The sequence below is a fragment of the Notothenia rossii genome (assembly GCF_949606895.1).
Source record: "Notothenia rossii genome assembly, chromosome: 2".
Classification (NCBI taxonomy): Eukaryota; Metazoa; Chordata; class Actinopteri; order Perciformes; family Nototheniidae; genus Notothenia; species Notothenia rossii.
In genome coordinates, this window is record NC_136904.1 from 70204241 (window position 1) to 70216456 (window position 12216).

The 12216-nt window shown below is 39.9% G+C and overlaps 1 protein-coding gene across 4 annotated transcripts in view; it reads right to left on the reverse strand.

Moving 5' to 3' along the window:
* The window catches only part of LOC307028684 (alpha-1,6-mannosylglycoprotein 6-beta-N-acetylglucosaminyltransferase A-like), a 62869-nt gene that overhangs the window by 10386 nt on the left and 40267 nt on the right, over positions 1-12216 (reverse strand). For 2 of the 4 annotated variants that reach the window (XM_079663921.1, XM_079663922.1), the window contains 6 exons: positions 5555-5701; positions 5277-5367; positions 4731-4796; positions 4280-4495; positions 1682-1897; positions 810-886 (listed from right to left, as the gene is read on the reverse strand). In XM_079663921.1, coding sequence (XP_079520047.1) covers positions 810-886; positions 1682-1897; positions 4280-4495; positions 4731-4796; positions 5277-5367; positions 5555-5647 — 759 coding nt within the window. In that variant the 5' untranslated portion in view covers positions 5648-5701. The remainder of the gene's footprint in view (positions 1-809; positions 887-1681; positions 1898-4279; positions 4496-4730; positions 4797-5276; positions 5368-5554; positions 5702-12216) is intronic. The other 2 variants (XM_079663923.1, XM_079663924.1) reach the window with 2 other exon arrangements.

The following is a 12216-nucleotide window of genomic DNA, read 5'->3' on the forward strand; positions in this document are numbered from 1 at the left end:
TCATTAATGAAAAAAGAACACCCAACAGGGTGATCATGGAGCCCGACGCGAAGTGAAAGGACCTTGATCCGCTATTTTAAAAAATGATCTGTTCCATGGCGAACCAACGGCTGGAACCACAGCAAAAATAGCGTAACTTAAATTGACGGCAACAATTAACGAGGTTTTCTGTAACTGTCCAAGTCTGTTCACATTTTCATTTCAAAAATCTCCCTTATCTATGAAAGTGGAAATATAACCAACATGTCATATCTACAATACGGAATGTTAGACACTAAATGATAGATGTAAAACTAACATCCATGGCTTGTTTTCCATCAATTAATGAAATGTAGTATCACAACATTTTAAGTAAATATCCAGTGTCTTTGAGGTTTTTAACATCCAGAACAACAACATGTAGTATATTAATAAAAGCTGTTTGATTTTCACACTATCAGAATACTTGAGACTAAACAATACTCTTTTCGGATGATCAAGTGTCCTAGAAATAGTTTAGAGAAATGATCTAACAGTAATTTCGAGAGTATTTAATCTTGCTGTCACAGAAACACACACACACACACACACACACACACACACACACACACACACACACACACACACACACACACACACACACACACACACACACACACACACACACACACACACACACACACACACACACACACACACACACACACACACACACACACACACACACACACACACACACACATACACATAAATGACTTGTTTTAAGTGATAATATATTGTTAGGAGTTTGTATGAAAAATATTTTGACGAGAAGAAAGAAAATCAGTTACCTTAAATTTCCCCATACAATCTGGGTGGTTATCCATAGGTGGTAGAGGGCAGTTTGTGTCCTCTTCAATTTTCTTGTCTACAAAAACACACAAAAAGCTTTGTTTTTTCAGAGATGCTCTATCGATTAAAATGTGATATTTTACATCTGTTAGTTTATTCCTTAATTTCTATCATTCCAATTGGTGATGTCATTATAGAATGTCTTCATTAAATTCAAGGCAAAGGTAAATAAGACAACCTTCAAATTTCCACCAACTGCGCACAGGAGTGGTTTAAAAAGTTCTCATTGGAGGATTGCTAAAGACTGAACCTTGTAGTGTATGTGGAGCTTGCGTTCCTCTCCATTGTGCTCAATCCCCCTGAAGCTACATTGTGAAACGGTGAGCAAATTCTTCCACTTTGTTAGAGGCTACGATGCTCGTTCACATTCTTGAGTATTTTTTTTTTTGTTGAATACTCTTTTTATTGTCCTTTTTTAAAAACATTCAGACATAACATACATACAACATACACCCGCAAAGTGTGCATACTAGTTAAAAATAACCTTAATACAATCATGTAGCAAGATATCTGTGTATATCTCAGCATGCATAACATACATAATTCCTTAAATAAAAGCACAAAGAGAAAATGTATATGAATACAACATTATAATAATTATAATGGCCTGAGATGTGGCCTCATTATAATGAGAAAGATCAAATAAGAGAAAATACATTATCCTTAATGCATATTGTTTTTTTAGTCAATGCTAAACAAGGTTTTTGTTCTTAACATTATTCATGCCTTTTACGTTAGAATGTATGCATGTTAAAATAAGGCATTGTGGGAATACAGTTGCCATTCTACTTTCAATAAAGAGTACATTTACCAGGTTTTAATGGTTGAACTTTCTCCACCATCTCCTCCTTCTTTTTCATTAGAGGTGGGGCTTTCTCCATGTGTGCCAGATGCAGTCGGAGCTTATCCGCACGCAGATCCTTAATCATCTCATCTTTCAGTTTTCCTTTCTCTTTTTCAGACTCAATTTGAAATTGGAATAACAGCATTTCTGCTTTGCAGTCCTTTAAAGGAGGCGGGGGAGGGACTGAAATAGAGATAGAAGTGTTAATTTGAGAAATGATCCCTTATATTTTCAAGAGGCTAGCATCTGAAAATATCTGTGTAAGCAACCAGCCATACTTTACAAGTATTACTAGTCGAATATTCATTAAAGCCTGCATCACACTGTCCCGAAATTGACACCAGATGGACACACGATAAAGGAAATGTTCAAATTCGGCTCTGATCGTAACAACATCGGTCCATTCTTGAGGGCATCTTAAGCCATCGTATGACTGCTGTTGGAGTTTCTCAGGCTCCGGCAGCAACTTCGTGAGCGTTGGCAAAATGTTTGACATGCCAAAAAATTGCCGAAAGACCTTTCGAAGGTTCATTTTCGTGTTGAATTCGTGTCCATTTTGCCCTTCGTAAGGCCATCGTGAGGGCATCTTGTCAAATCGTGTCATCTTCATCTTTCCTTCGTGTGATCATCGGTGCCATCGGGCATTTTTCGCCGTACGAAGACAATACGAAGGAAACAAGAAGCTGCCCGATTGTCTTAGGAAGGCAACACGACTAGGTGAAGCCCTCGTAATGCCGTTGTGTAGCCATCGTATTATAGTACGATGACATCGAGATGGGACCACGGTGTCGGCGAAGACAGCCAAATTTGTGTAGCTCAAGCGTTTCCCAGTTGTCATGGTAACGTAGACATATAAAAGGCCAGCCTCAGAGCATCTTCCTGAGTCAGTCCTGAGCAACTCTAAAGAGCAGAGGCGTGTGTAACTCCCAAAGCTTCAATCTTTCTTGCATTTCCTCCCCTTTCTCTCTCTGGTTGGAGACTCAGTGCTGTCTTCTTGGACCTCTAAATCCTCAGTTTCCTCTGCTTTCCTCTTCTGAGTTCTGTATTCACCAGCCAGCTTCTTCCATCTGCCTCTCCCTGCCTTGGGTGGCATGTTCAAGTTGAATTAAAGTTGAATTTACTGTGTGTTCTGCTCCCAATAATCTCTGATCAGCAATTTAATTTCCCACGTGCGGCCGAAGGTTTTATACCATCGGGAGGTCACATGACGCCTTTGCGACCTAGTTCGAACGCATCGTACTCTCAATACAATGTTGTGTAGCCATCGTGTGGCCTTTGTGTGTCCTGCGGGTATAAACTACAATACAAATTCACATCTTCGTGTTGCCTTCGTGTGTGGTTCGGGTGCCATCGTGTGACCTTCTGTAGGCATCGCACTTGCTTCGGCTGTTGCTTGGCTGTTGACCAAGTTCGGGGCCATCTTCGTGTGAAATTCACAATTCCATATCCGTGTGTCCATCTGGTGTCAATTTCGGGACAGTGTGACGCCAGCCTTAGCAAATAACAATAGGAATAGGAACATGCATTTTTGATAAAATAATTGTATGATATCAAATCAGAAGTTTGACAAAATCGTGTATTTGATTGGCAGTAAATAATCCATGAAAATAACTAAATTGACAATATCTTATCCATATGACAAGTATTGTCTTTGTCTTAATGTCTCTCTGCATTGAGCAACATTGTTTTCTAAAAACCCACATGTGTGACATGTTTTTCTTTTAGCCTGGTTTATACAAACAAACAATGCGCTGTTGGGCAGCCCTGCAAGATGTTTTGCGAGTTACGAGCATGTACAAATGCTTGTATGTTTAACAAGTCGTTTGTTTAAGTATCCTCCAAATCGCGAAAGGGCATACAAACTAATGATTCAGTGAAGAAGTCAATGAATCTTAACGTGATCCCCTTAATGCCGAGGACGAATTAAGTCCAAGTCCTTTCGAGGATACCCTTTATACAATTCCTGTAGAGAAAGCAGTGGAGTATTAAAGTATTTAAACAACTACAATCTTATAATTAAACAAAGGATGGTTGAATATGCTGGTAACAAGTTCAATTTGACATTGTTAATATTGAAAATAAATCCATTATTATACTTTTTTATTTGAGCTATACGCTTATATGTGTAGGCTATTTGTGGCTTCTACACATTGCAGAGCCTTCGTTACGCAAAGAACCTGATGATGTCACTTTTGGCTTGCACACCTTGGCCACAGGGATACTACGGCCATCATAAGGCTTTCTGAAAAACACTTGCACTATTATTTTTGACTGAATTATGCTTAGACGGTCTTACTACTGGAAAAACACAAGAACACCTATGTGTGCTGTGTGCGTCTAAATCCACTGCTGAAAATAGTCCCTACGTTACAGCACATTGTATACATTGCCAAAGCAATGCAGTACCAAGCTGTTAGTTCAAGTTATACATTACACATTTGTGATATGATCATTACACATTTGTATACTGATGTTTATTCCTCACGATTATATAAACTGTATTGGTATTGTAGAGTTTTGGCTTGTAAACCTGGGCATTGTGGGCATCTTAATTTGTGATCTTACCAGATTTGAACTGTTGGATTTTCTTCTCCTCCTTCTCTAATTGTAGCTTTAGGAGTTCCTCCATGTGAGCCACGTGTCGCTGTAGTTGTATTTTATCCAAATGCAATTTCTTAATCATTTCATCCTTCAGTTGTACTTTCACTTTTTCTGCCTCCATGTGAATCTGGACTGACTGTAATTCTTCTTTGTAGTCCTTCAAGGCAGGTGGGCCAGGAGCTGAGAGAGAGATTGTGCTGTGAATTAGAGTAGCCATCCATCTACTTTGAACATATTTTCAAGAGGTTGCATCTGAATAGAGCTGTGAAAGACATACTTTATTATAATTACATATAGAATATTCATTAGGCAATTATCACCAAGGACCCATATTTAATTTAATTTCACTGAAGAACATGAGAGCTCTGACACAAACATGGCAGAAAAAATAAGTCTTGTATGAGAGTTTGCTCACGATTGTCAGAGGATTCTGCGATGTTCAGGAGATCATTGACGATCTTGATAATTCTCTTCATTTTTTCTAGAGGAGTACAATATTACAAAAAAGGAGATTGAAGGACAGAGTTGAACAGAAAGGTCGGGGGAAATTAAGAGATGTATGGAGCAGTCATAAGCCAGGAGGAAAAAGACAATCTGAAACCGTTTTATCTTATTGTCGCCCTCCATTGTACATCCTGCACCCTTATTAAGAATTGCTCAAATATGAATATACTTTTTCCTGCTACTGTGGCTAAATCACATGTCCTCAATGTCTCCGTTCATCCTCTACAATTAAAAAGAATGAGGCATAATCATCCTTTATTCACTACTCTACATTAGTTTTACCAAATGTGCTCCACTGTTTAAAGGCTATGTGAGGAAGAGTGAGTGTTGACACTCGCTGAGATCATTATCTTACACCAATAAAATCTATTTTTCTGTTTTGTTCTGCTGCTCCATCACGACCCCAGTTTTTTTTCTAAGCTTAACTCCTATCATTTACTCTTTGCTCTCTCCTCACCTTCAGGCCTGCCTGTTCCCTCCCCCACATTGTCATCCCGCCCAAGTCTGTTGATAGTGGCCACGCTGATGATGTCCTGGTCAGCATTGCCCTAAAAGAAGTTTAGAGAGAACACATTATAGGGAAATTGGTAAGAAAATGTCTAAGAATCAATTGAATATAAGATAGATGATGCCGGTACATGGGTTAGGGTTAGGGTTAGGGTTCGGACAATGATTAAACTGAAATTTGATATGTGAGGTCAATGAATGAATGAATGAATGAGTAAAGATACACACCAGCATGAAATATGGCAAACTCAGGCACCAGACGAAACAAATGCCCAGTAGCAGACACATGGTCTTCCAGAGGGTGTCTGTTGCTTTCCTCATGATTCAAATAGCTTCAGCCGGATGATGTAGAGTTGGATGTTTGGAGGCATGGGCCTTGTTTTCAACAAAATAATATGTTTTAGATTAAAAACAGTGTCGTAAGGTCTTTTTAGTAAACTTACAAGTAAAGTTCCTGCATTCAAAATCCTCAATCTGTAAAAGTATTATCAGTATTATTACTGTCAGTGTTTTACTTACTTAATAGTAATACTGCCCCATTGTGTTGCATTTTATTGTCGTTATCCTCATTTAAACACCTGTATATATTTATGGGTAGGTACGTTTACAGCAATTAATTATATTCTTACTGTCAGGTTTGGCAAGGTTCCGGACCCGGAGCAGTATAAATAAGAAGGCAGGTAAGGGGATGTAAATTAAAGCAAGCTTTTAATAAAATGAAAAGCTTTTGCAATACAAAAAAACAACAGGAGCAGGCAAGGGGGAACAAAAGAGAAACAAACAAACAAACAAGCCGGGACCAGAGGCCTGTACCACGAAGCCGGTTCAACATACCCTGGATATGTTTGAGTTACCCGGCCTACCTAATCCAAAACAAACGCGCTCTCGCTAAACTGTCGTACGGTGCTGGTTATCAACTCGGCAACTCAAGCCAGGGTTTCTCTGTCCGGCTGAGTGCTCGTTCACATGAAAGGGGCGGGGCTAGCAACATTTGACCAATCACAAACATGGACAAGCGTACTGACAGCGCAGCGTCATACTTCCTGAATGAAAAGTGAACTATAATATTAGACAAATGTGAAGAAGTTAAACTTTAAACATCCATGACTTAAACACTTTACCCTGCAAGGTGAATACAGCTGGTAAAAGAAAAAGTTTTGAATGCGTACATTAACAGGTTTATGATATCACTGCCCCGTCTGAGACACGAGTGGATCTGACTTTAATTACATTTGAGTGTTTCGTCAACTTAATGTGTTCCTTAAAATAATACTTCTGCATACAGTAGGTAGGTGACACTGTAAGTGTTGCACGGCCAGATACGGCTCAAGAAGCTAACTCAGATAAGGAATGATAATGGGACACATCGACGTCTGCACTCACAGTGCCGCGGACTGTAAGTAATGTTACTTTGATCCGGTTACTTATATTAACTTGTGGCAGATATTTAAGTAAGCTTTCTTAACACTAATGTTATAATAGTCAGATTGCTCTGAAGATGGGAGGTGATATTCTATTAATGTTCACGTTCACACAGTCGGTGATTTTTGCCGGCCGTCTTTCCTGCAACGGCAGCTTTTCTGTATTTCCTTTCTCCTGTAATATGACTTGATAGCTTTAAACTCCGAGCTGAGCAAACACTGAGCTCTGATTGGTCAGCAGGCAGTGCTTTCACTGAATTGATCTCTTATCCTGGAACCAAACCAGAGGCCTACTATGAAGCAGGATTTTCGCTTAGCAAGCTAACTTCCTGGATTTCCGGTCCTACGACGCTGGTTCACTTCTTAGCGGGCTAGATAACTTATTCTGAACTGCTAGCCTGGGGCCTTTACTACGAATCTAGTTCAACATATCCTGGATATGTTTTGAGTTATCCGGTTGACTTAATCCAAAATAAACCCGCTCTCGCCAAACTGTCCTACGACGCTGACTATCAACTCGATCGCTCAAGCCAGCCGTGTCCTATCTAGTTAGGTGCGCGTTCACATAAAAGGGGTGGTATTTGGAGCGATCGACCAATCACAAACATGGATAAGCCGCGTACTGACAGCGCAGTGCGTGATACTTCCTGAAAGAAAAGTCAACTATCATATTAGACATATGAAGAAGTTGAACTTTAAACATCCATGACTTAAAAACTTTATCCAGGATAAAAGCCACATAGTTGCACCTGCAAGGTGAATACAGCTGGTAAAAGAAAAAGTGTTTGAATGCGTAGCCTACATCAACAGGTTTATGGTATCACTGCCCCCCGCCTAAGACAAGTGGATCTGACTTTAATTACATTTGACTCAAGTGTTTCGTCAACTTAATGTGTTGCTTAAAATAATACTTCTGCATACAGTATGTGACACTGTAAGTGTCCTCCTCTCTCCTCGGCTCCCCTCCTCGGCTCCTCGGCTCGCATCTCCTGTGGGCGGGACGGAGACACGAGGATAGAAGTCGAGGATAGGAGTCGAGGAGGGGAAATCCCAGAAATGAGATATGGCCGGCAAGACTAAATACACAAGGGTAATCACAAGACACAGCTGGAGAGGGGAGGTGAAAAACAGACAGGAAGCAAAGGCAGACATGAGACAGGGTTTGAACACCATTCAAAGTAAAACGGGAAACAAAGACAGATCTTGACATTACAAAATAAAACTGAAAATAAACAAATACTAACACTTTAAAATTAGGAAAAAACGTCCTGTTTTTTACTTTGGACCACATATTTTCCAGATTATATAATAGGCATTTTAAATAGTTTATATAACATAAGAAAAAGAAAGATTTTCTCAAAACATAAAGAAAACCTTACTCCATCAATTCATAGACATTTCAAGTCCGTAGTTACATTGTTTTTAGTAGATAGACAGAAGAAGAGTCCCTGTAATGTGAACATGAAACGACTTAAGTAAATATTTCAGGTACGCTTACTAAGGTACATTACTTGAGTAAATTACACAATGATTTTTCAACTATCAGCTTGAACTCTCTCCATAGTAATGAATAACTTTCCAACTTACCTCTCGACTGCTAGGATATCCTTCCTGAATAGCATAATATAAACTACATGTCCTCTGGTATTATCTCTCATATGCAAATAATCTGCTTTTCTGTGAAGCCAATTTATCAGTAGACTTTATTCTGGCAGTATCTCTCTGATGCAAATAGCCTAGAGCTACCTGAAACAAATGCACTGACGTGCTTAAGCCCTCTAACCTGTTAACCCACATTACTGCAGCAAGTGTGTCTAGCATTCCCCTCAGAAAGGCTGGCTTTTTTACATCATTGTTTTGTTTTTTGGTACATGTATAGTTTAAAGTATGTCATCTCTTCGTGACACCAGTGTGTATAATCCCATGCTGTATGGCCTTGATCAGCTGGAAACAAAATACATTTACATAATCTCACTACTATTAAAACTAATTTAAATTGCCATTTGATGCAGAACTCCAATTCAGGACTGGCAGGAAGTTGCAAAATAAGTATTTTATTTATAAGGGAAACGCAACATCTTGGATATAAAATGTAGAGAAAGGTAAAACTTGCGAGACGGGTACACACCAACCTGAGACCAAAGAACGCGTACCGAAGGCGTCCCGACTTTTACGTCCGCTACGTCGCCTGCGTCGGCTACGCCGCCCGCCTACGCCGCCCGCCTACTAAGACTTCAGTTGACGAGTGGCAATAACTGTCCTTACCAGCAGGCAGCGGTAGTGTGTATTCGTCATTCAAAAGAGGCAACAGCCAATCAGAGTGTTTCTTTGGCCGACTTTCTTTGGCCGACTCAACATGTTGAATCGGCCGTGGGAGGTGTGAAAATGTGCCGTAAAGCAACGACGGTGCGGGACACACCAACCTGAGTAGGGCGCCGCGAATGCCCAACTGCCTCTGACGGCCTCTGACTCCAAAAATCGAGTAGGTATGTCAGGGCCTTTACTGACTAAAGGCCCTGACACACCAGGCCGAAATCGGCCGTTTTCGTTAGTCGGACGACGAAGCGTGCCCTGTTGCCCAAACTCAATTTGGTGTGTCCCGCACCGTCGGCCGTGACACGCCTTATTTGGTCGTGCGTCGGCCACAGGCAGTCGGACAAAGAAATCACTCTGATTGGCTGTTCAGCTAGCGAATCAGTGCATGAGAAGCGAAACGGTTGCTTGAGAATGTCTTCCACAAGCAACACTCCACTCGCTGATAGCTCCAGTACCGCACAAAATATGTTTTCAATGGACGAGAATGAAAATGGAAGCACACGCTATTTGTTGTTTGTTTATATCACGGAGTCTGTTCTTCTTCTCTGTCTTCCGGTTGTTGCCTCTTTTGAATGACGAATACACAATACCGCCACCTGCTGGTAAGGAGAGTTATTACCACTCACGCATGCGCAGTTCGTACGTACTCGGCTGAAGTCTTTGCGGTGTGTTCCAGTGCGACACATGGCCAAGACGCAGGAGAACACGCCGACGCAACAGTCGGCGTCGGCATCGGCGAGTTCTCTGGTGACTGCTTGGTGTGTCAGGGCCTTTAAGCACAGGTGGTTTATTACTTTTATCATTTAGCTTTTGTTTGGAAAATGTTTGGCTGTACCATGGCTCACTTTAAATTAAGCTTATTACAACAAAGTTCTTATTTATAGTTTATTGCTTGCATTAGCTTTTCACTAAGAACATGAGAAAATGGTTCAACCTGTGTATTTAGTCAATACAAAAGCAAACACTTTCATGTTCAATTGTACATTGTATTTTGTTTTAAATAGTATTCAAGTATTCATGCCACTGTGCAAATCTTATCAGAGGTCAGATCTTCCCGTTTCTCTCTGTTGCTCCTTTCAGTTTGTGTGTGCTACTTATAAACATGAAACAAAATAAAAGCACTGTAGATAACCCAATTTGTGTTATTTGAGACTGAAGGGGATGTTGCATTGTTTTTGTTGCTTTCGTTGCAGTTTTATACAGTATATATCTTATAATGTAATTTAGATGAACTTCCTGTTTCATTTGTATGCTTTTATTTTGAAGGCGAGTTAACATCCCCCGAAGAGGCTCAAGCTCTTATGTTGGGTCTGGAGTTTGAATAAATTCTGGTTCATCAGTAAAGCCTACGACCATTATTCGGAGGGAAATGCTACAAGCACATTACTTACACTCAAACAGAAATGCAGGTCATGGCAAACATCCTTGGGTTTACAATAAAGTTCATGCACTTCTTCATGCACTCCACTAGACTAGAGGCCAGTCTTTGATATGTGTAGCAGATGTGACTGAGATGGTGTAAACGTATTAAAGGAGTGTTGTTTGAAGTTTGCCAAGTTGTCAATTTACATGGAAATAACTGAAGTAATGCAAAAATGTGTATTGGCGATTGAGAGTAATAAGCCTTTAGTGACAATTTGTATTCACAAAATACGTAAGAGTCATCTTCCTGAATAATTTCTTGTGTTTTTTATTGCCAACCTTTGGGTTTTAATTGCTTGTTGTTTAACCAAAACCAATATATCCACATTTACATATCTCATGCAAAGGACAGAATAGATTGGGAGGGATTGATAACCTCACCAGGCCAAACTCCAAGTTTAGTATCAAACTTAGAGTATTCTAATCCAAATGTCAATTGACATTTCCGAGCAGTCCTTATTACTGTCACTCAAATTTGAAGTAGGCTCCAAAAGGCTATTAGGTGTGGCGTTAACATGGCTGACATTTGAAATAGTTGTTGATTTAAATATGAATATGACAGTTTTATGGTTAAAGTTACTTATCTTACTAGTGTGTTTCATGATATTCCATCTTAAACCTTTAGTATTTAAAGTGGTTTTTGTAATGAAATGTCAAATTGTGAAAAACTGGAGGACTGTTGCTCGCTCTTCTAACTGTGATGAACTTGTTAAATGTGCCAAGTTATAATAATTCACAGATTTGTCTTCCTTCATTATTCTGTATAACATTTTGGTGTAAACTGTGTCAACTAACAAACATTAGAGCACAAAACAGCATGTGCAATCAATACAGGTTATTTTACAATACCCCTAGAATGATAATCAAATGTCAATCCCTTCAGAATATTATTGAAGTATGAAGAGTGTTACACAATCGGACAAAAAGAAGCCAGATTAGTGAAATATCTTGATGGAAAATTATAGAAAACAACACACACTAAATTTGGAGTAGCCAGCATTTTCATAGAGACTTTGACATTTTTCTGTAGAGCCCATCACTGAGGAACACCAGGCTGTTATCATGTTCTGATCACAAGGCCACCCTCTTTTGTTATCTAAAAAGCCTTTTACAAAACAAAGTGGTTGCAGCTGGTCCGTTGTTGCTGCTACGCCCGGTCTGATGTGAATGTGTGTCTTTATCTTACACTGGATCACCATTAACAAGGCTGCTGGTACAGGGCTTCAGTTTTGAATATACAATTTGTAGAATGAAAAGCCATTAACCACCGGAAGACAGATATTTCAATCCATACCTTTAGCATCTACTGTAGAGATGGACTGATAAATACTTTTTTAGCATTTCAACCAAGGCGTATGGATGGACAAAACAAAGCTTGAAATAAATAAGAAACATATCTAACACCACAAGTTGAGCACATTTTATTTATTTAATTTACTCCAATCTTGGAGCAACCCATTCTTACATCAAATCCTGATGTGGAAAACACTGCAGCCTTATTAGATGTGCAGCGCTAATGCCATAACATACATAGCGTGATTGTCTGTGTTTGATGTGTGAAAGATAAGCAGTGGCTCAGTCAGTAGGGGCTTGGACTGTGAGCCGTAGGGTCGCCGGTTCAAGCCCCCGAATAGATCTAAATATGGAGTGTGGACTACTTGGAGAGGACCCAGTTCACCTCCTGCCCTGCCGTGGTGCCCTTGAGCAAAGCACCTGACAACCCCCACTCCC